Genomic DNA, 23,040 nt, shown 5'->3' with positions numbered 1-23,040 from the left:
AACTGCAACACGTCATTGCTTAATGCAGTGGCTCTCAACCCACGGCCAGTGGGCCACTTGCAGCTGTCAGCTCATAGCCGGCCTGTGTGAACTCCTCAGGCTGGACAGATACTATCTCTATTGTGCAGCATGAAGAGAACTGGTATATGGCCCACAATAGTACAGTAAACACTTTTATATCTGGCGTTCTACCAGACCTCTCCAATAACCGGCATTTTAACCGTAAGTAAATTTGAGTTACATTTTCCATAAATACAGTGTAGTGAGAATAACTACAAATAACTACAGCAAATACAGTATAAGTTTACAGTGTACAATACTCTGTTGGTGGTAAATAAAGTATGCTGCATACATTTTTGTTGGTTGCTTAGTACCTAATCGACTTTTCCTTCATTATTAGGCATTGCTAGGTATACCTTGCTATTACTCAGAATATTTGAATATCTAGCAACCTCCTGGTCCTGGGGCTGCCAGATATGAATGAATTTATTGTACCTAGGTTGAGAAGCACTGGTTTACTCTAGTGGTTTTGGGGGGGACCTCCAGCATCAGTGGGGCATATAGAGAAATGCAGAGGATATTGCTTTTTTGTCCTATTACCTATCATACATACCCTGCCCAGGCTACACTGGCCCTGACATCTAGACACCTTTGTGTGGACCTAACCAGGTACATATTTTTTGTGGATGCCTCAAATTGAGCCTCTAAACCCTTATCCATACTTCTTTCAGCTAAGGCCAGGGCTACGCTACAGGGTACCATCCACTTGAGAGAGGCAACTCCAGCAACAAGAATTACGTAGCTGGAGTCGCCATATCTAAACTCGATTTTTGCCATCATCCCCACAGAGGCAGACACTTGCCCGTCGATTTCTCTGACTCCTCGTGCCTGCCACTGTCAATGGTGGTGCCATGACAGTTGGCTTGAGTGTGTCCCCATTGGGCTGTAAAAGGAAACCCCAGAAGAGCGACCACCAGTGCATGGCACTGCCCATCCAGGTAGCTGGACCCTGTGGCTGCTGTATGCTAGGGATCATTCAATCTCAGCTACTCCATTCCAGCCACCTCATTTCATAGCTAGAACCGACAGATCAGGATCCACTTCTTCCCTGATGCAGAGTGGGGCTTTTCGGACTCACGCCAGCATCCCTTACTCCGCATGTCACTGTGGGGTACCAGCGTCCATGGCCAAGCCCAGAGAGCCCAATTTTGCCACTTCTTCACACACACAGCAAAATCGACCGCTGGAAAATCGATCATGGGGCGCCGACCCCCCTAAGTACAGACATGCCCTGAGTGGCTCATGGCCAAAGCGCTGCACCCCCAGCAGGGGCCAGTGCAGGCCCGGCCCCCAGGCCGTCTGCCCAGGTGCCCTCGCAGGGCCTGCCTGGGCAGGGGGCTGGGAGCCTGGCTGCAGGCAGGGAAGTCTGCTGCTCGCAGGGCAGGAGCTGGGTGGAGGGACCCTGCCACCTGCAGCCTGGCCACTCCGAGCCAGCGTCTCTCGGCTCCCCCCACCCCGGCCCCTGCAGTGCCCGGGGAAGCCAGGGACGTCTCAGCACCTCGGACAGCTCCAGCGCCTGCGCCCGCCGCGGCTCCCGCTAACAGCTCCCCCCACCTCGCCCCGCGCATCAGCCCGGCCGGGCCCGGGGGGTCCCGCTGCCCCCCCGGGCTCTCGCGCTCCCACGTGCTCCCCCCCCCCGCCTGCTGCCGGAGGACCGAGCCGCCCGTCACGTGGCGGGGGCCTGGCAGGTGGCTGGGGGTATATATAGACCCGCCTGGAGGGCTGCGATGGGCCAGCGGAGCCTGCCACCCGCTGCGCTCGGCACCCGCCGCCACCGCTCCGCAGAAGCGCCACCGTGAGTCCCCGCGGCCGGGCCGGGATCCCCCTTAGGGCTTGCGGGGCGGGGAGCTGCGGCGGTCCAAGGGCTCGGTGCGGCGCGGGGTCCCCCCTAGCCCGGCCAGCCCCCCCAAGGGACCGCGGGAGCGGCATGGCCGAGGGGGGCAGCCGGGGACGGGCAGCTCCGGCTGGGGCGAGGAGCCGGGGTTGGAGGCGGAGAAGGGGGCACCCGGGCTGCCGTGCGCTAGGGGACCCGGCCCAGGGCGCAGCGTTCTGGGGCCGGGCAGCCCAGGGAGAGCGCTCGCCGCGCCCCGCCGGCTGGGGGTGACGCCCGGGGCTCTCTTGCAGGCGGCCGGCCCGGAAGCCGAGGCGATGAGGACCAGGATGATCTCGGCCGCCTCCGTCCTCGTCCTGCTGTGTCTCCCTGCGCCGCATGGCTCCCCGCTGGAGCCGCCCAGCCGAGCCGCCCAGCCCTGGGCGCCGCTCCCCGAGCCCGCCTGGGAGCTGCGGTCCCTCCACGGACTGCCGGGCGCCTGCGAGGCGGAGGGCGCCCCGGGGCTGCGGAGGAAGGGGCGAGCGCCCCACGCCGCCCGCAGGAAGGACGGGCGGCCCAACTCCCTGGACCTGACCTTCCACCTCCTGCGGGAGTTCCTGGAGATGTCCCGGGAGGAGAGACTGGCCCAGAAGGCGCTGAGCAATAAGCTACTGCTGCACCACATCGGGAAGTGACGGCCGGGGCGGGGGCTTTGTAGCGGGACTGGTTAAATCTATTCTTGTAACGAGGGGCCGGGGGAACGGGCGAGCCGAGCCGGGGCGGGAGGCGCTGCCGGGGGCGGGCTGCGCTCTGGCTCCGCTGTGTTCGGGGTGCGCCCGGGATTAAAGCCGCCCTGCATCGCAGTGCCCCGGCTCGCAATAAACTCTATTTTCACCAGCCTGCCTCGCTTCACCCCCGCCCGGGCATGGCCGGGCGCTGCTGGGGCCGGGGAACAGCCTCCGCCGCAGCCCCAGGGCCCCCGGAGAAGGGATCGGCTGGGGGCTCCCCCGGATCCCGCTGCGCCCGTGGGGGGCAGGTTCGCACTTGGGCTGGAGTTTACCGCCTCCTTGGCCCGCTGCGGAGTCCCCCCGGGTTCACACGCCTCTGGCTGCCACTCAGCGTGAGACGAGTCCCCCCGGGCGCGCCCCGGAGCCCCTGGCAGAGCCGACAGCTGCGCCCACCAGGACCGGGGCTGTGGGGGGGATCTGTCCGCGGCGGGTTGTCCAGAAGACACGGTCCCGACGAGGGATGTGTCCCAAAGGCAAAGCCCCAGCGACAGGCGGGTCCTAGGGACGACCCGGGTCTCGAACCTCCAACCCTCCGCATCTGCCTCCAGCGGAGCCGCCCGAGCTGTCCTGCCCCCTGCTGGACCGGCCGCGGGAGGAGCGCCTCCCTTCCGCCCCGGAGGCCGCCAGCGCCCCCTGCCGGCCTCCCTTCCGAGCTCCTCCCTCGCCCTGTTAATTTCTCTCACCCAGGGGTGCCCACAGACCAGCGCAGGAGCAAAGGCCACCCCCCTGCAGCCCTTACCGTTCTGCTCCTGCCTGCCCTGAACCCCGGCTCAAGACAGCCGCGGCTGGCCCAGAGTAGGAAAGCGTGCGCCTGCTTTAGGTTTCAGTTATGGGAATGGGCATGTCTGTGCACAGCCCTGGGGCACCTGGTAAGTTGCAAGGCCCTTACTACTCTGCATGAGGACAGCCCTATTTCTATAGGGTCCAAGCCATTTGCTCCCCTGCCTCCGGCCCACAGCACTCTCTTCTTTCCCACGTGGAGGGAGGATTTTGCAGATCCAAAACGGCAGCAAGGAAAACAAGGGTTGAGTTTAGGCTCTTGATCTTGGCTAAGGGGCCTAGGGGCACCCAATCCGTGTGAGAGGTGTGGGCTGGTTTCTCTGCTCCTGAACGAAGGACATCCACATCCATGTCTGTCTCACTGAAATGGAGTTTATTTAAGGGTAGAAATGAATGAACCCCGGAACTGGGTGCGGAACAATCACCCTCCTCTTCCCAGATGCTCCTGCTCCACCAGTGCTCTGAAATGCAAGGAGGAAGATTGCAGGTGGCCAACTCACTAAACAGTTAGAACTTTCCTATGGCTTCTCTTTGACACATGTAATGCTGATTTACAGCCGCCGTCTCTCCCCCACAAACAGTCTGGAGAGAGAGCACAAATGGCACAGATGCCTGAGGCCAGCAGGGACCTTTCTGATGGGCTAGGCTTAGTTCCTGCCCCACTCACCAGAGAACCTCCATAGAAATGAGAAACACTAACCCTGAGTTTGTTACATGTGCTGAGCAACTTGCGTTGGTGTTGTAGGTGTTCAATGCCCCTGAATCGCCGGGTGCTAGTGTACACAGGGGGAAGAAACAGGTGCAAATGATCTAGTGCCCCACTTCCCAGCCAAGGGGGTCTCTAGCAGACATGAAAAGGCAGGCAAAGCCTTGGAGGCAAAGGAGAACCACCCACCCCAGGAAGGAGGTGCCCTGCACCTGTGTCCCCTGTAAGCTGAGGATGTGGGGCAGCCGCCCAGGAGCAATTCAGGTGCTGCCTAGCTGGTTAGAGGAGCATCCATAGCTAGCAGCAGGTGTTTCTGTTGGTGGTGCACATCTCACATGCCTTGGTGCATAGAACAAAATTTATTCTACCCATGGAAGGGAAAAAATAGCAGGAACTGTGCTCTGTACTTACCTTTTCCATACCTTGCCATCACAGAGCAGGAGTGAAGTGGCTCCCCAATGGAGTTTCACTGATGTCTTCCCTCTTCCCATCCTGCACAGTGCAGTACTGGAAAAGCAGGAGGCAGTGTATAGTCAGTGCTACCCCAGAGACCAGGGGGAGTGTGTACCTGCTTGGCTCCTCACTGCACCCGCCCCCCACCAGCTCTCAGAAAGAGTGGGAGGGACCGGCAAAGCTCAGGAACCATCCGTGGTTCAGGCTATTCGACCTGGCTTGAAACACCGCACTGTCATACCCCAGAGAAGGCGCGTCAGGATGATCAGCCAGGCCAGCGCGGAAAGGCAGAAAGCCACAGCCTGGTGGAGAATGAGGCGCACACACACAATGCAGTAATCAGATGGACATGAAGGTAAATGGATGGGGATGTAGAACAAACAGCAAGATGTGCCTCCTGCATAGGAAAGCCAGTGGGAAAGGGACTATCCCTAGAGCTGTAAGACTGGGAGGGAGTCAAGAGGTCATCTAGTCCAGTTCCTTGCACCCACAGCAGGATAGTGTTATCCAGCATGTGTCTGACAAGTCAATGAGTGCCTGTGGATACTGCAAACTCCTTAGGGCAAGGGCAATCTGTCGCATATGTACAGCACCTAGCACAACAAGGTCCTGGTCCATAAGCAGGGCTCCTAGGTGTAAGGGTAATGCAATCAATCATAAAATGCCATATTCCTTGGGCCTCTCAACTGCCCTTTGTGCTGACGCAGCTTGCTCATTCGAGTACCAACTCCCTCCTCCCCGTGTCTCACAGAGAGGTGAAGCCACATCACTGACCACTGAAAAATTACTTACATCAGCATTCAAGGCACAAACAAGAGGCCTTTTGGAATTCCACTCCACTTTCAGCCGGCCAAGGCTGGAGGGTAGGACATCATTTGGCTCAGACACAAATGATTCCTGCAGAAAACTGAAAGATGGGGTACATCTCTCTGACCAGAGAACCAGGGACAGAGCACAGATTCTCAAGCGGGGGTCATGACTCTTCAGGGGGCCCGAGGGGTCTTACGTGGGGGCTGCAGGGACATACATGGAGCTTAGACCAGTTGCAAGCAGCATGTCTGTATTAAACTAACCATTTTTCAAAGTATTTTCCTGCTTATATCAATCTTCAGTACAAATGGGGTTTTATCTTCATTCCAAAGTGGGGAGACAATGGAAAGGCATTTTAAACAATAGGGATATAAATTTAGCATTTAAAATAGTTAAATATGAAAAAAGTGTTTCTGATTGATAACAATGGCTTCCTGCATGCAAGGGGTCGCAGAGCCAGCACAGAACAGTTAAGAACCATACCGCAGAGCAGCGAGTCCCAACCTTTTCCCAGTCAGCCCCCAAACTATTCATGGACCTCCCCAACCAACCCCCCCAAACCATTCATGGACACGCACACCCCAAGCAGATTCTAGCCACTGTACACTTCATTAAATGAAAAGGGAAACCACAACCTAGATTTTCAGGCAGCCATTAATGCTGTTATTGGAAGGCAGTTAATTTAAAAATAATTGATTGCAAATTTGCAATTATTTAAAACTTTTTCAAGGCTCTTTTTTAATGTCTGTCTCTTATTTTTTTATTTTTTCTGAAGACCCCAGGTGGGGAACCACTGCCCTACAGAATATGATACTGAGATGATCCTGAGCCAGGATTCCCAGTTGTATCCACACGCGCTCCTTCCCACTCTCCCTCATGTAACTGTACTCTAAACAACCCCAGATTGAGTGTCCATGGTTGAATGGACTTTCAGACAGGTTGGGTGCTAACAGAGTAATTTAGTTCAAATCCACCCAAATAGCGATTTGCGTGAGCAGTTACCTAATGCAGGCGCACACCACTGTCTGAAAATCTGTCTTCGCAATGCCTCATTATCTCCATTACAGAAGGGGACACTAGCACCCCGCTCTGCAAAAGCCTTTGAGATGAAAGGTGCTGCCCAAGTGCAGAGCATCATTAGATCATAACAATCTCTCCGAAAGAATAAGATGGGATCAGAGAGTCTAAAAATACATGGAGTAGGACAAGCAGGCAAGAGCCGTTCCAGTTGCACGGACTAGAAAGGAAAAAGTTTGATCGTCTCTGAGACAGCAGCTCCCTTTGCAGGGACAATGCTTTGCGGTTATTTTGGGGTATTTTTTAAAAATAGTATATTCTTCCCATCTGTAAAATACAATGTAAGAAATTCCTAAAAATGGCTGTTGCCACTGAGGACAGGAAGAATAGTTTCATTGTGAAAACATGGCCATTTACAAGCTGCCAGTGATTTTAACCCTTCAGGAGTGCACCTCAAGTTCTCAATGGCTTGTAGGTGAACAATTACACACACAGTCTGGCCCAGTATCTCCCAGTTGAGAAACAGACTAGAAGGGAGCCAGTGGCAGGTCTTCTTGGAAGAGGCTGTTCTTCTGAAGGACCTGGATGTGTATTAGCCACACTGAGACGAACAGAGGGTCTTTAAATATATTAGGAGTAAGAGAAAGCGGAAGGAAGTGTAGGCCCCGTATCTAGTGAGGAAGGAGAACTAACTGATGATGACATCAAGTCAACAGAGGTTTTTAATGCCTATTTTAAGTCAGTCTTCACCAAAAAGGTTCAGAGGGACCAGATACTCAGCACAATTAATGTTGACACCAAGGAGGAGGCAACGCCAGTCAAAAGAAAGAAGGACCCAGTTAATGAATATTTGGATGAGTTGCGTATATTCAAGGCAGCAGGGCTTGATTAAAACCATACTAGGGAACTTAAGGATCGAGCTCAGGGGTCTCAAACTCATGGCTCAAGCAGTTCCACAAGCTGGTCCATGCAAGTGAGTCCTTGTAGCCTGGGGGGCGGGGTCTGGACACTTCTCACCCCCCTGTAAGTCCTGCCCTTGATCCACTTCAAACCCCCCGCCACCATTGTTCCTCTTCTCTCAATCTCCTTCTCTGGCACAGGGGGCACCAGGGTCGAGCCACCTTGCACTCACCACAGTGGCTGAGGCACAGGCCTGGGGTGGGGCTAGACAGCATGGGGGGGTATGTGGGTATAGGGGAGGATGGGGGCCAGCCCATAGCATGGGGGCTCCAGTCCCAGAAGGGAGGGGCCTTGGCCAAGGTGGGGTGGTCCAGCTACCCCAGCCATGGCAGATGGGGATCCAGTCTGCCCTGGATGCAGCAGAGGCAAGGGAGGGAGAGTTCAGTCTGCCCTGGCTGACCCAAACATGGCAGGAGGAGTCGAGAAAAGGGCCTCGGTAGGGACAGGGTCTGGGAACAGGCCACTCTGGGAGTGTCTGGGGCCAGGCTGAGCTGTGCATGCCACTCCACCCATGACACAGGAGCTCCAGAGTCAGGCCACCTGGGCTGCTCTGGCCATGGCAGGTAGGTTGCGGATCTAAGACCAGGCCACTACAGACACAGGGGGGGCGGGGGCGGAGGGGCAGGGAGAGGCACCTATTTCAAGCTGTCCCTTCTCCATCCACAAGACTGAAAGCTAGGTTGGGGGTGGGGTGACATTCCCCTCCTCTTCGCATGGGTGCCTTGAGAGCTCTTGCCAGGCCCAAGCAAGGGCTTCACAGCTCCCAGGGAACTTCACTTGAGAGGTGACTTGATTACATCTCAGTATCTTTACAGGGAAACAAATATTTGATAATGTGCTTTTCAACCTAGCAGAGTAAAGTAAAGCGCAACTAAATGGCGGAAACAGAAGTTAGATAAATTCAGACAGAAAAGAAATTATTTCTGAGGAGAGTGAAGCTCAAACCTAAGGAGCGTGAGGCCCGAGAACAGGCATCTAAGGGAAGTTGTGGAATCACTGGTGGTTTTTAAGACAGCCTGGACAAAGATTTTCCAGGAATAACTTGGTCCATGGGGCAGGCTGAATTTGAAGGCTTCATGAGGTCCCTTCAAGCCCTATTTTTTCTCTAGTTCTCAAGCAGTTTGAGGATAGTTTCTGGCATGTGGCAAAGTGCCTACAGAAGTGCAAGGTGTGAAAACTGAGAAGACTAATCTATGAAAGGTGACAACTGATACGGGATAATTGTCATGCTTGGGTTAGCACTCTCTTCCCTGCCATCATCTTCAGGGTCTTGTTGTGTGGATGGCCAGCAGCTTTCCCCTTTGGCTCTAAAAACATAAGTTACACCAGCTTTTGAGGCCAAACCCATCACAGCTGCTGCACTGGCATCAGAGCCTTTCTGTGGGTAAGACATGGAATCAAGATCCCATTTCTCCCATCAGTGCAGACTACCTCAAATTAAAGATTCTAGAACATTTTCCAAGCAACAAAGGAAACTCCTAGCACTTACATTTACAGCTGTAAGACAATAATTTTACAGTTCACTGACAATAGAAAAAAATGGAGCCGGGGTGGTTATTTTGGGTCAAACTCTGGAAAAAACATCCAAAATTTTCAGTGAATCAGAAAGGACATGAAATAATCATAATCAGACAAAACCAAAATGTCTTGCATCAAACCAAAATGAAATGGCTCGTTTCAGTGTCAAGCTGATTTAAAAATATTTTGATATTGTTTTCTTAATGACATTAACAGACAGTTCTAAACAAAAAAAGCCATTTTCAAATCAAAAGCATTTAATTTGGGAAATGGCCAATAAAATGTTGGAATTATTTTGCAGCTTTTATTTTTCAGCACAAACCATTGAGGTGAAACGGACACAGATTCGCACCATGTTTGGTTGATGCCAATTTGCATTTTACTTCCACAAAGAAAAAAAAAAGTGGATGAAAAATTCTCCCCAGCTCCAGAGTCAGACAAAGGTTAGTTGCAGCAGATCTACACTAGACCTGAAAGTCGATCCTAGATATGCAACTCCAGCTACAGCAACTGTGAAGCTGGAATCTACAGAGGATCGGCTTATCTGGCTGTCCTCCCAGAGGGAGGTCAACAGTAGAAAGTCTCCCACTGACCTTCCTTCCTCCTCATGATAACGAGGTGTACAGGGGGTGACCGTCGGGCCCCCGACAGTTTGATTTCGCACATCCCCACTAGGCACATGAAATTGAATCCCAGAAGACTGGCCCAGTCAGGATCTATCTCCTGGTACGTGTAGATGTACCTAGAATTGTGTACCTTATTTCGACCTTGCACTGTGGTGTAGACCTGCCCTAGGGGAAGTTAACAGGGGAGTGTGTCTGTTGACCTCCAGCAGTGCTGAAAATACAATTTACAGTAGGTCAACTCCTGCTGTGCCATTCTGCAGTCGGCTTTGCACATCTCCCATCGAACTGCTTTGGTGACCTAGTCCCAGCCCTCGTGTGCACTCACCGACTGCTGCAAAGTCAGCAGACAATACCTAACCTCACCCGCAGGATCTCACCCACCTGGCTGGAGACAGGAGCCATGTCAGCCGCCACTTGTCCTCCCTCCACACTGCCCTGGGTGGGACCAGCTCCGCAGGAGGAGTCAGTCCCATTCTGGTTCCCAGCTGAGCTGTCCAAGGTGCTGAGTGTCTCGGCTGGGCCAAAGCAAGTGGCTTCTTCTGGCCCCATAGTTGCCCTGCCCTGGGCTGCTGATTCAGCCGGAAGTTCAAGGGCATTTTCCTTGGGATCGCTTTGGATGGGAAGAGTTGGGGAGACCATTTGCCAGGCATTGTTAGAGAAGGCGGCATCTGCCCCAGCCGCTGGCATTTCCAATGCTGTGGCACTCAGCTCCTCCTCCGAGACAGCTGCATCCTTCTAAGAAGCAAACACCAGGGAAGGGAAGCCAGGAGAAAAGCTGGAGGTGAACCACTTGTGGGTGGAAGGAATTTACACCGGCTGCCCTATGGAAACCTTGTCACATCGCAGCCCTGCCGGCTGTGGCTGGCAGAGGGGCCTAATGACTGGACTCTGTTTGTTCCATTTCTAACAGCTGTGTCAGAAAGGTGCTGCTCCCCAGGTGTCTGCAGGGGCCAGGTTACTTAGTGACACCATCTACAAGAGGAGCAAGTGCAGACAGGTGGCAGGATTTCAGTCGTCCTGAACGGCTGCGCCCCCTCGGATTGGCAGCTCCTCCAGAGCACTGTCATGCCAGCATGGGAGGGGGCTCAGTTGTGGGGGGCAAACAGGTCTCAAGAGACTCCCAACCACCTCTGTATTACTACATGGGGTGGGGATCCTGGTCGGGAATAGAGGAGGCCATTGGCTTAGGCCAGCCTACCACGGATTGTATTACCCATGTGAGCACTGACCTGTCACACGTGCTCGGCCGTGCACACACACTCACGTGTGTGTTGCACACAAGCGTGCGTCTTTGGTTTTTGAGAGGATGAACCCCTCAGACAAGTGCATGTAGTGGGTCCTTCCATGGGGCTGCTGGGTGCTCAGCCCTCACCTGCTGGTTGGTGCCTGGGGCTCCCTCAGCTGCTTCTTTGCCAGCCTGCACATCCAACTCCCCAGCTGGAGCCGAACACTGGAGCTTCGCCTGGGCATCGGTTCCACCAGCTGTCTCGCTCCCCACCTCCTTCAGTACTGGGGCTTTTCCTTCCACCGCCTCTTCCTTTCCAGTGCCAGGGAGGGCCAGGAACTCTGCTCCGCCCTCGCCACCTGCTACGGGTGCTGCTGCTGCACCATCAGCATCCCCACTCACAACATCTTCCTCCCCGTCCTCTGCCCCTTCTTCCGACTCCTCAACTGCAAGGTAATAAATAGCCCTGCCGAGGTGACTGGTTCCTGCTGGGGAGGGGTGCAGGGAGGGCCACCCAGAGGGGCAGGGGGCATATGGGCAAACCCCATTTAGCATTTAAAATGTTGGTGTGGCATAGGAGGTAGTGCACCCCCCCCCAAAGTGTTGCTTATGGCTCTGGCAACGTGCAGCGTTCCCTCTAATTTTTCCATCCATGGGTAGAATAAATTTTGCTATGTGCGCCACAGCATGTGCTGATGTGCACCACCAATGGACAAATGCTGGCAGCTGTGGGCACTCTGCTAATCAGCTGGGTGGCCCCTGCATCTCTCCTGGGAGGCCAGCAAAGCGCTCCACTTACGGGAAACACAGGCAGTGAGAAAAGGTGGAAGAGATGCTGACAGCACTTAGTCCGGAGGGGCACAAACATCCTTATTCCATGGATGCTGGCAGAGGCGTCAGCTAAGGATGACTCAGAGCAAAGGAACTGCCAGGGCAATAGGCGAATACTGAAAACACACGGCTGTGCCTGTCTGGCTGGAAGGGACTCCAGCGGAGAACCATGTAAATGGGGCTTCTGCCAACGGGGAAGTAGCTGCACTGGATTCCTGATCCCCTCTCAAAGGAACTTGGGGGTCAGAGTAAGCGGGGCTGGATTTCTGGACCCAGCCTGGAATAGAGACGGAAACCCAGTCCAAAGCCCGCTGGGCGTGGCTGTAATCCTGGGTGCTTCTCCCTTGGGAGGAAGAGGTTCCCCAACCGAACACAGCCCAAGAATATCACGAGGCGCTGGGTCAGTGGCATCCTCCACTAAGTCTCTTTCTTCTCTGTGCTCAACAGCAGGGGATTGGACAGACTTGCAGTGCCTGTGGGCAAGGCAGGGGCAGCTCGGCACTTCTGGAAGGGGCGGGGCTTTGAGTGGAAGGGGCGGGGCTGGGGCAACCAGCTCTCCGCATGCGTCTCCTAACCCTCAGTGCCATCCAGAACATGCTGCCGGGGGCTCTGGAGCATGCAACATGGGGCAGGGATTTAAAGGGTGTGGGGCTCCAGCCCCCATTAGTGCTGCAGTAGCAGCATCAGCAGCTGAGAGCCCCAGACTCTTTTGAATCACCGGGCCCCAGGGCAGTTATCCCCTTTGCCCCTTTCGGTGGGGATGCTCATCTCTGTCCCACTCCGTCCCTCAGTCTCTTTCCTTCTCTCACTCATGAGAAATGCACCCACTGAACCCAGCCCTGAACTTCAACTGTGTCCACCCCAGGACATGGAGCGGAGAACCCCAGGGAGGAAGCTCCCAGAGGATCAGTCACAGGCCTCTAGGAGGTGCAGCCAAGACAAACTTCCAATGCCAGAAGAAGGGCTCTTGGTTCTCCCCAACCTAAAGACAGGAGGAGGGCTGGGTCCTGACACCCTTGCTCATGCCCAGGAGTACGTTCTGCCTGCTGAAACAAGTGACCAGGGAAACAGAGATGATGGTGCAACTGGGACATGTGATGTTAGACTCAAAAGAAGGAGGAGGGTTCAGTGCTGGCTGATGCAGCCTGAGATCATGGTGACTGGAGCACCACGAGCATTCAGACAGACCTGCCAACCCTTCTGTGCGAGGCTCCTGCTTCTGAGCAGCCCAGACCATCTCTCTCACCTTTAATGAAGTCCAACTGATACAGCACCCGCTCCTCAGCATTGAAATCCACTGTGTAGTGCTCCATATTGTCATAACCCGCTTCCAACGGCTCCACCTCCCGGCTGTCAGTCAACTCGGAAATCCTAGGAGGGGAAGGGAAGATACAGTGGCAGAGGATTGATCCTGTCCCATGGAGAAATTGGGGTGAGAATGCAAAATATAAAAATAGAGCTGTCTACTCACTTCTGTATGAGAACTTTGGCATTCTGCACAGCCAGAAACGGAGAGGGGAAGAGAGGTGACATTATGGGAACAGAAAAAATAAATCAAGATAAAAAAGCGGGTAATTTGTGTAGGCTGAGGAGGAGACCCCCCCACCCCCCACACACACACAACAGGTGGCATTCCTCTCCTGAAGCATACCTGTTACGTAGTAACCTAATACAAGACCCTTGGGGTGTGACCTAGTTGTCAACCCACAAAATAAGCATCCACAAAGCCCAGCCAACATGTTCGCCTCATGCCTGGCTGGGGAGAGGGTTTTTGCGACAGAAGCTGTCTGCCCAAGAGCTTAATTTCCTCTGCCTTAAAAGTGGTGCCCACTCCTTAATCCAGGGCCACACCCTGCTGGGCCTGAAGGGTTCCGAGTAAGCGGGTGACTCCGAATTACCAAGGCCTTGGTTGGAAAGGAAGACATGATTCCATTCCCACGGCGCCAAGTGTGCTTTGACTAACATTTGCTTGTATTTTAAAGCCGGTCTTGTCCTACTCATGACATCCCCCTGTTCTGTTTCTCTCTCGGCTCTAGGAAGCAAAGCATATTGGTCCTCCTTGTCAACAGGAGACCCCAGGTGGACCAGGATGAAGATTGCCACCTGCCGTGTTACCTGCACAAAGACAGCCATCTGCAACTCCTCCATGGACTGCAGAGCTGCATCTACCAGCTTGGAGGATGACTCGATGTGTTCACTGTATGACCTGGAGAGGGACTTCAGGTGTTGGGTCTTTTCCTCCTGTTCATAAGTGATCCTCTGCAGCATGATCTTCCGCCTCTCCTCCAAGATGGCATACATGCGGTCAAACTTCTCACACAGAGCCTGCTTCTGGGCCTTGCCATTGTCCTGCTCAGAGGATTACAGCGAACATAATCCTAGTCCAAACTGGCTTGGATTAAACATGGATTTGAGCAGCTGATTCATGGGGTGAGGAGTATGTCACGAACCTACTTGTTTTCTTAGGAATAGTGGATCATCTTACATTTGGACTGAGCATTTCAAAACAAAAGGATTCCCACGTCCCTCACCGCTATACAGAAGGCAGCATGATTTTGTAATTAACACAAATCTCTGGCCAGAGCTGAGTGAAAATGGGAATGGTCATCTCATGAGAAGGTCTGATATTTTGACATTTGTTGTAGTTAAAAAAACGTTAAATAAAACATTCCCAAAAAGGTCAATTGGGCAATATTTCTGGAGTCCATGTCCTGTGCCACAGTCAAGTGACTCCTATATTGCACCATGCAACTGTCAGAGGAGACCATGGTGCATCTTGGGAGATGAAGTCCAGACAAGAAGCCTTCCCTCTGGGGAAGAGTCAGAGCAGGAAACACCCAGACTATATCTCCCCAAAGACTCCACAATTCTGTGCGCAAATGCAGTCTAATGTTGAACTAAGCCAAAATGAAATAGTGCAAGTCAGGTCACCAAACCGAATGTTTCAGGCAGGGTTGAATGAAAGCAAAGTGAAATATTTCATACTGTTTATCCCCATGGAAAATTTAAAAAATGGAGTAAAAACAAAAATCAGCAAAAACCTTTGAATTTGCTGAAACTACAGCTCATTTTGACAGAAAATTCCCAAGTAACTCCTGGTGTGGGGTCAGCCTCCATGGGGCGAATCCCACTATGTGATCAAGATCCATCTCCACTACTTCCCAGCTTCCCCAGCTAAAAAGGGGGATAATGAACTTCTCTCCCTCATAGGGAGGCTGAATTCATTCTTGTTGGTAGAGCCCTTAGAAGGCCTCAGCTGGAAGGTACCTCAGAACTTAGCACTGCAGCAGTGAGACAGGAAAACACTGCTCACTGTATTACAGTGCAAAGGAAAACAGGATTAGGACACCCCAGCAAATTCCTGCCGTGAGCTAGCTGGTGTCCATGGTGGACAGACAGGGGCTTTGACAGGCTAAGGCATCTTTGAATGCAGCCAACTAATTGAGAATGCATCTGTGCCAACAGCAAGGTTTCCAACCTATCTAGCCCCAAAGAACTGCCCCTCTTTGAGCTCAGACCTGTTTTATGGGGCTCATCCCCCCCTTCCTCCTCCCTAGAAAGGATCCTGAGGAATTGCTTTTTATACCTCAATATTCCTGCACGTTCCTTGCAAGTTATCAATGAAGGCTTGGATTCTGTCATTGGTGGCAACCAGGGCTCCAATCCCCTCTGTCAGCGCAGCCTGGGCAGCAGGAGAGAGAAAGTGAGCTCAGATTTTACCTTTCAGCACTGAGAACACGGCCAGCCACTCACGAGACACCAGAAGAAGATGAAGCTGGTCCATGTTCTGATGGGCCTGCTGCTGTGACAGACCATGACATCACTCACTACCACCCTGGTCTCCTTAGCTCTGTTCCTAGCACTGGCACCTGCTGTGGTGGGAGGCAGACTTCACATTTGCATAGACCAGAGGGAATGGCTTTGTGCGGTCACCTTGGTGTGGAGTCTCCAAGCACCTCTTCTGGGGGTGCTGGGTAAATAAAATATCTGCATTGGTATCAATATCTTCCTGCCCCCACTCAAAACTCATCTATGTCAACCCACGGAACTCCTCGCCAGAGGATGTTGTAAAGTCCAAGACTATAATAGGGTTTTTTAAAAGAGCTAGATACATTCATGATGGATAGGTCTATTGATGGCTCTTCACTAGGATGGGCCAGAATGGTATTCCCAGATTCTGTTTGCCAGCAGCGTGGAATGGGCAGCAAGGAATAGACCACTTGCTTACTTGTTTGGTTCATTCCCTCTGAGTCAATGGCCCCTGTCAGAGGACAGGACACTAGGCTAGATGGACCTTTGGTCTGACCCAGCATGGCTGTTCTTATGTTCCATGTCTCTGTCTATCTGACCACAGCACACTCTGCTTCATAGACAACCCCTCTCCCTGAAACCCAAAGGCTGGCTTAGAATTTCTCGCACCCCAGGGCCAGGGAGAGAGTAGGGCTGGGAACCAGGAGCCCTGCTGTGCCCAATCCAACACCCACCTGTAAGACACTGAGCAAGTCATGGGCTAACCTCCCTGCCTGAGTAATGCTCCCTGTGAGGCTCTCGAGAGGGTTCATTAAGGAGCACAAAGGTCTTTGAACTCCTTAGGGAGAAGGTACAGACTGGTACTCTGTGTGCCCCACCTTCCTAATGATTCCTCCCACACACTGTCCCAAGTCCACATGTTTTCATGTCCTGCATAGCCCCTATGTACTAGTGGAGAGAATTAACAAGGACATTTAACTCAGCACCAGAGGATGTGGCCAACACTAGATGCAATGTGAAAGCTGCCGATATGTGTGCATCCTTTTAAACCTTCATGTGGTCTAAAATCCGGGTGGCAGACACTGGAGGCTATGCTCAGCGAGAATGAGAAGCCCAGATCCCTCCCCTCCACCCTGGTAGTGATGTTCCAGGTACCAAGCATCCCTGTGAGCAAAAGGCCCGGGGGACACCAACCTTTTGCTTCATGTAGATATCTGACAGGGGGGCTACTTCACATTCCTTGTGCTCCCCAAAGACTTTGCAGAGGGAGCAGGTGGGCACCCCACACGTCATGCAGTAGATGTTGATCCTCTCCTCCTCGTGCTCTTCGCAGCTCGGGTGTTCTGTCTTCAACAAAGGCCTGGAGCTGCATGTGGAAAGAGGGAGGGTGGAAAGTTTTAGTTTTAGTTCCACTCCCATGCTGAGACCTGGTGCTCAACAGGGCAGATGCCACATGCCGAGATATCAGTGCTGAGACCCAGGGTAATGGAAACCGGCTGGTGGCAAAGCAAGGCGGTGAGCAGTGCCATCTGCAGCCAGATGTTCTGTTAGCACAGAGAGCTACAGAACTAGCAGGAACAGGAAAGGAATAAGGAGAGGTGGCATCTAGTGGGTAGAAGGAGGAGGTGAGGACCATCAGTGGCTGATAGCCAGGCTGGGCAGGAATGGTGTCCCTGTCCTCTGTTGGTCAGAGGCTGGAAATGGATGACAGGAGAGGGCTCACAATGACCACCCCGTCTGTTCACTCCCTCTGGGGCATTTGGCATTGGCCACTGTTGGAGGACAGGCTACTGGACTAGATGGCCTCTTGGTCTGACCCAGTCTGGCTGCTCTTAAGAAGTCAGGAGACCTCAGTTCAACTCCCAAGCCCTCCGCTAAGGGCCAAACCCTTCCCCACTCTTTGTCTGTCTTGACTATTCAAGCTGTAATCACTTGGGGGCAGGGACTATCTTTCATGATGTGTACGTACAGCCAGGGAACACTTGCATAAATTACATCTTCTTACGCCACCAACCAGCACTCCAGATCTGCTGACTTCAGTAAGGAAGCTGCTCACCCCTTCATCCCCCCCACCCCATATTGTCTTTTAATTCTGTTAGCCCTGCAGAGCGGAGGAGGTTCTCTTCCTACTTGTGGGTCTTCAGAAGAGTTGTTTGCCAAGTTCTACTTGCAGATGTGCAAAACCACCTAGAGGCAAGGGCCTGTTGAGCCTATAAAACCAGTACTGTAGTACAAGAGGGTGATGCAGAAAAAGACAAGACCCAGGTTTCTCTCTCAGATCTTGCCATGAGTTAACAGACAGGGGGAAAAAAAACACTTTTTTTGGACTTAACAGGTGGGCACATTTGATCGAGAGTTGCCATTTCATTTACACAGAGGCAGGGTCAAGTCTGTTGCAAACTACGGAATCAAAGCACTCATGCAGGATGCACTGGTTCAAGAAAACAAAATACAACTATAGTCACAATCCGGCTCCAGACAGGCTGATGTTTAGCTTTGGCTTCTTTCTTAGGGAGTGGAGTCTATCTAGAGCTCTGCACGGTACATGGGGACCTCTAATGGCTAAACAACGTTTTGCAAGGAGACACGTTACAGTGCCTACAGGCTGCATGGACGGATTTGCTCCCACACACACACACGGGAAATTAACTTGCTGTCAGGGCACCTTGCCGACTCCTGTTTGTAAATATCGATGATGTTCTCCACTAGCAGATTCCGCTGCAGGCCATAGACACCGTGCCTGTCCAGGACCACCTCGTGGCGACAGGATGGGCAGCGAAAGCGACCCGCGGAGCCCAAAGTTGTCCCACGAGACTGAAACACAAAAAGGATTTGCATTAGCTGCCTCTATAGGGAGGTTGCTCAGCTGGCCACAGACTGGTTTGGTAGGAATTGCATGGCCCAAAGCACACACTGCAAACCTGTTGCAGAGAGGGAGGGATAGCTCAGTGGTTTGAGCACTGGCCTGCTAAACCCAGGCTTGTGAGCTCAGTCCGTGAGGGGGCCATTTAGGGATCTGGGGTACATGGGTTAAAAAGTGAATGGTGCTTGGTCCTAACAAGAGGGCAGGGGACTGGACTCAATGACCTCCCAAGGTCCCTTCCAGCTCTACGAGATGTGTCTCTTTAGCTGCGTCTACACGTGCACGCTACTTCGAAGTAGCGGCAGTAACTTCGAAATAGCGCCCGTCACGTCTACACGTGTTGGGCGCTATTTCGAAGTTGAAATCGACGTTAGGCGGCGAGACGTCGAAGTCGCTAACCCCATGAGGGGATGGGAATAGCGCCCTACTTCGACGTTCAACATCGAAGTAGGGACGTGTAGACGATCCGCGTCCCGCAACATCGAAATAGCGGGGTCCTCCATGGCGGCCATCAGCTGGGGGGTTGAGAGATACTCTCTCTCCAGCCCTTGCGGGGCTCTGTGGTCACCGTGGGCAGCAGCCCTTAGCCCAGGGCTTCTGGCTGCTGCTGCTGCAGCTGGGGGTCCGTGCTGCATATACAGGGTCTGCAACTAGTTGTTGGCTCTGTGTATCTTGCACTGTTTAATGAAAGTGTGTCTGGGAGGGGCCCTTTAAGGGAGCGACTTGCTGTTGAGTCCGCCCCGTGACCCTGTCTGCAGCTGTGCCTGGCTCCCTTATTTCGATGTGTGCTACTTTGGCGTGTAGACGTTCCCTCGCTGTGCCTATTTCGATGTTGGGCTGAGCAACGTCGAAGTTGAACATCGACGTTGCCAGCCCTGGAGGACGTGTAGACGTTATTCATCGAAATAGGCTATTTCGATGTCGCAACATCGAAATAAGCTATTTCGAATTTGGGTGCACGTGTAGACGTAGCCTTTGTATGTTATATACAGGAAGCAAAGACGACAGCATACCTTTAAAGAGAGGGATTGCAGGGCAGCCACTAACAGTAAACACAAGATATTTATAGCCCAAAGGCAGGTGATGAAAATCCCCCAGGACAACAGAAGGATTGGAATAAGAACATGCATAACCCATCCGCTATGCAGGGCCATCTGCACTTGACTCAAGGAGATAATTCTGGGGCTGCTGCCAGAAGGAAATTCTTCCCTTGAAATGTTAGCTTATTGGCCTCTGTTCTTCTACATTAATTTCAATCGAATAAAAAATTAGCCCTTCAGCAGCAAAGAGCAAGGAAGGAGTTAAAAGCTGTTAAAACTTCAGGGTGTGTTATGATCCGGGCCAGCCTCGCTAAACGCTGGATAACATTAACACTTTATGTGGAGGGAGATCTTTTTTCCCCCATGACCTAAACACAGGATTAAGAGAGTCTACAGTGGGAGCATGGCTCTGAAAAAGTTTCCCACGTAGCCTTGGGCATATCACTTTGCCCATCCATGACTCCATCTTCCCATCTGTAAAATGGCCGCAGTAAGTCTTACAGCCCTGTCTCATTGGTGATATCTTTATAAAAGACCACGTGTTACTTTGAATACCCAGATTGCCAGCAAAGCAAACGACTGACCCCACCAATGTGCCAGCCCATTCTTTATCAACACCTTAGAATAGTTTCTACACTGAGCTGTCAATAGACATGAGGAGCAACTGATGCCAAGTGTGTCTAGTGACAGCTCATCCACACTGAGGTTAACGTTTCTCACTCTTTGCTCATGAAGCCGTTGCTTGATTTTGACGAACCTGCAGGCATTTTATTACAGGCCAGTTCAGCAGAAACATCTCTACAACACTATTGGTGGGGTAGCCACGTCACTTTGCAGCCGCAAATGATCCAGCTGACAAGGTGGGATTTTGCCAACAAAAGCCGATGCCCATATAAAGCTGTTAAATCCTTAAGGTGCCACAGGACTCCCCGTTTCTACAACAACCGCTAGTTGTTAAGAGTGCCTGAGCAGACAACCATCACAGACCTACCTCTTTATGGTATTTAGTCCCAGAAATGGAACACTGAGCATTTTCATATATTTAAAAAGGACATAGGTCCAGGGGTCTCTTGAGACCAGGGGGACCAGCTGTCCGTGTGACACTAGCTGGGTCTAAACTCTCCACTCAAGCTTTCTATACTTTAACTTTACAAGTATAGACCAGGGGTCAGCAACCTGTGGCACAGGTGCTAAGAGTGGCAGACAGGAGGATTTTCATCAGCACGCAAGGTGACAGCTCAGCCGGGCCCCTCCTCCCCCATGCAGCTGGGAGCTTGCTCAAGCCAGGCCGCCTGTGGATTAACAAAAGACTAGCTGATGCTACCAACCACCACCTAAACGGTAAAGCTCTGCAGCTTCATTTATTTATGAATGAAGCTGTTGTAAGTAGGACTATTAGTGACTTTAAAAAAGTATTACCAGCACTGGGACCGTACGCAGAGGTCAAAAGGTCAAAATTTGGCACTCTGCCTTGGAAAGGTTGCTGACCCTTGGTATAGACTATTCCTTTTTAGGTGGCTGTGAGAGGGAAGGGGAAAGAGGGGACAGAAGTAAAAACTATGGTCTTGCGGTCAGGGGCCTTGGCTGGAACTCAGTCGATCAACATTCTAGTCCCGCTGCTGTACAAAGGCCGCTTGGGTGATCTTGGCCAATTAATTTCACCTCTTGGTGCCTCTGCTCCTCACCTGTGCCCAGGGGATTTGCTCACTCATACTTCGCAGCCAACTGGGCTGTTCAAATTATTGCTTCTGAGGATCCATGGTCTCTTGATTGAGGGAACTAACAAGGGTCCTGACCCTGGGGCCCGCAGAAAAGGAGTTCAGTCCTTTGCCAAGAGGATTGTGCACATGAAAATATAGCCGGCTAGAAAGAGTCAATGAAGAGGACAATTTGGAGGTGCTTCCCTACCCAGCTGATCAATCAATCAAATCAATCCTGTGTGACCTCTTCCTTCCTATTTGCACACAGCGCTGCAGGCCCCTGCAGTGTCAGTTAGTCAAAACAAATACTAAAATCTCTCCCCAGGAGTTAAAGGCTGACACAGGGACAACTCACCTGAAATATGTCATTTGCACATTTTCGGCACAGGTTGTGCTGACAAGGCAGGATCACCACCGGTTTGGTGAACATCTCCAAGCAAATCGGGCAGATCAGCTGCCTCTCCAGGCTGTCGATGGGGTGATCTCTCCGGTAGGAATTGTATTCCATTTGGATAGACATGACACGGAAGCCAACGTGCAAGCCCTGCTTCTCCCCGAGCCCCCTAAACCCAGCAGCACTCCAGCCACAGAGAAAGGAAGCGCTGTGTGGCTCAGCCTCTATGACCACTGACTGGGGCTGCAGAGGAAGCAATGGAAGAGGAAAACAGCCTGCTGCCCAGCTGAATGCAGCTGCTGCCCAGGTAGTCTCTGGAGCTTTCTGCAGCTCCACTTTAAGGACAGCAGACATTTGATCACTGGGGTTGTTCCCATCTCAGGTTACGGCTAAATTTCTTGCTCATCCCTGTAGGGAAAGAAAGCTCATTTGGTCTGACTTCACAGCTCAGCCTCCACATGTGACCCAGCTGACACCCATTATAGGGTGAAGCTCAGAAGGACATCTGCTTTTTTAACTTAGTTCACACTCCGCTGGGTGCACACATCCAGGCAGGGATGCAGTACACCTGTGCTTCTTGGGAGCAAGATTTCCCTCATGCAAGGAAGCCCTAACCCATGGGTCAGCAACCCCCAGCATGTCAGCCAACGATGGCGCACGAGCTGATTTTCATCAACACGAGTCAGGAGCTCAGTCCCTCTTCTCCTCCCCCATGAGCTTGCTCAAAGCCAGGCTGCCTGTGGATTACTGGAAGACCAGCTAATACTACCAACCACCACCTAAACAGTAAATCTTTGCATCTTAATTTAGAAATGAAGCTGTTGTAAGTAGGACTGTTGGTGACTTTAAAAAGAATCACCCGCCCTCGGACTGTCCATAGAAGTCAAAAAGTCAAATTCAGCACTCCACCTCAGAAAGGTTGCTAATCCTTGTCCTAACCTCCAACTGGGGAGCATTGGGCACCGCTGAAATAGAAATGATGAGAGATGACAAGCACGTAACAGAAGCATTGGGGAACGTTCAGCAGTTTGATTACGAGATGAGCGAGGGTAAATGGTGGCTTCCCCTACCACAGCAGCAGTGAATTAATTGAAGGATAAAGTTTGACCATGACCTTGCATGGCATGTTACTGTGACTTACAGAAGAGGCAGTAGCAGGGTGACCCTATTTCCCTATACTGAATACAGAACACCTAGTAATATTACTCACATTCAGAGTCTTACTTAAAGGCTTTAGAGTTCAAGCAGGGAGGGGTGACACCCACTGTCCTACAACTCACATGTGGGGGATGACCAACCCATCTACCCAACCCAATGGTCTGGACCCTGCGGCTCCAGAGCCACATGTGGCTCTTTCAATAAACAGTGAACGTCTAAAAAGCCCAACAACGAACCACTCATCTAAACAGCAAACAATCTGATCTTGAAACACTGGTTAACTCCCCCTTTAATATGTGCAGTGCATTGTGGGATATGTTGTAGTACCTGTGTTTTGATCGTGTTGCTAATAAAGCCTTGATTTTGAAACGGAAAACGAAGCTTGCCGCATTCCTGCTGTGAAGGGCAACATGCATTTTAAGAAACCTGAAATCAAACATGACATAAAATTGGCTTAACTAAAGTAGGTTCAGGAGTGAAAGTCAGGACAAAGGGGGTCTTTGCCCACGAAAGCTTATGCTCCAAAATATCTGTTAGTCTGTACAGTGCCA

At 52.2% G+C, this 23,040-nt stretch overlaps 2 protein-coding genes across 2 annotated transcripts; one reads left to right on the top strand and one right to left on the bottom strand.

Annotated features, from left to right (window-relative positions):
- The first annotated feature begins 2,208 nt into the window (after positions 1 to 2,208).
- LOC142022420 (corticoliberin-like) lies at positions 2,209 to 2,565 on the top strand. The gene has a single exon (XM_075012232.1). It carries the CDS (start codon positions 2,209 to 2,211, stop codon positions 2,563 to 2,565), a length of 357 nt encoding a protein of 118 aa, XP_074868333.1.
- Positions 2,566 to 4,555: 1,990 nt separating this feature from the next.
- Positions 4,556 to 18,172, bottom strand: LOC142022154 (tripartite motif-containing protein 54-like). Its single transcript, XM_075011702.1, has 9 exons — positions 18,000 to 18,172; positions 16,529 to 16,700; positions 15,171 to 15,266; positions 13,700 to 13,933; positions 13,056 to 13,078; positions 12,831 to 12,955; positions 10,901 to 11,199; positions 9,910 to 10,263; positions 4,556 to 4,651 (listed from the first exon to the last, which is right to left on the bottom strand). Exons 1-9 carry the CDS (start codon positions 18,170 to 18,172, stop codon positions 4,574 to 4,576), a joined length of 1,554 nt encoding a protein of 517 aa, XP_074867803.1. The 3' UTR covers positions 4,556 to 4,573.
- Between the last annotated feature and the right edge of the window lie 4,868 nt (positions 18,173 to 23,040).

The sequence above is a fragment of the Carettochelys insculpta genome, chromosome 17, assembly GCF_033958435.1.
Source record: "Carettochelys insculpta isolate YL-2023 chromosome 17, ASM3395843v1, whole genome shotgun sequence".
Lineage (NCBI taxonomy): Eukaryota > Metazoa > Chordata > Testudines > Carettochelyidae > Carettochelys > Carettochelys insculpta.
This window is presented reverse-complemented; position numbering and strand designations above follow the sequence as displayed.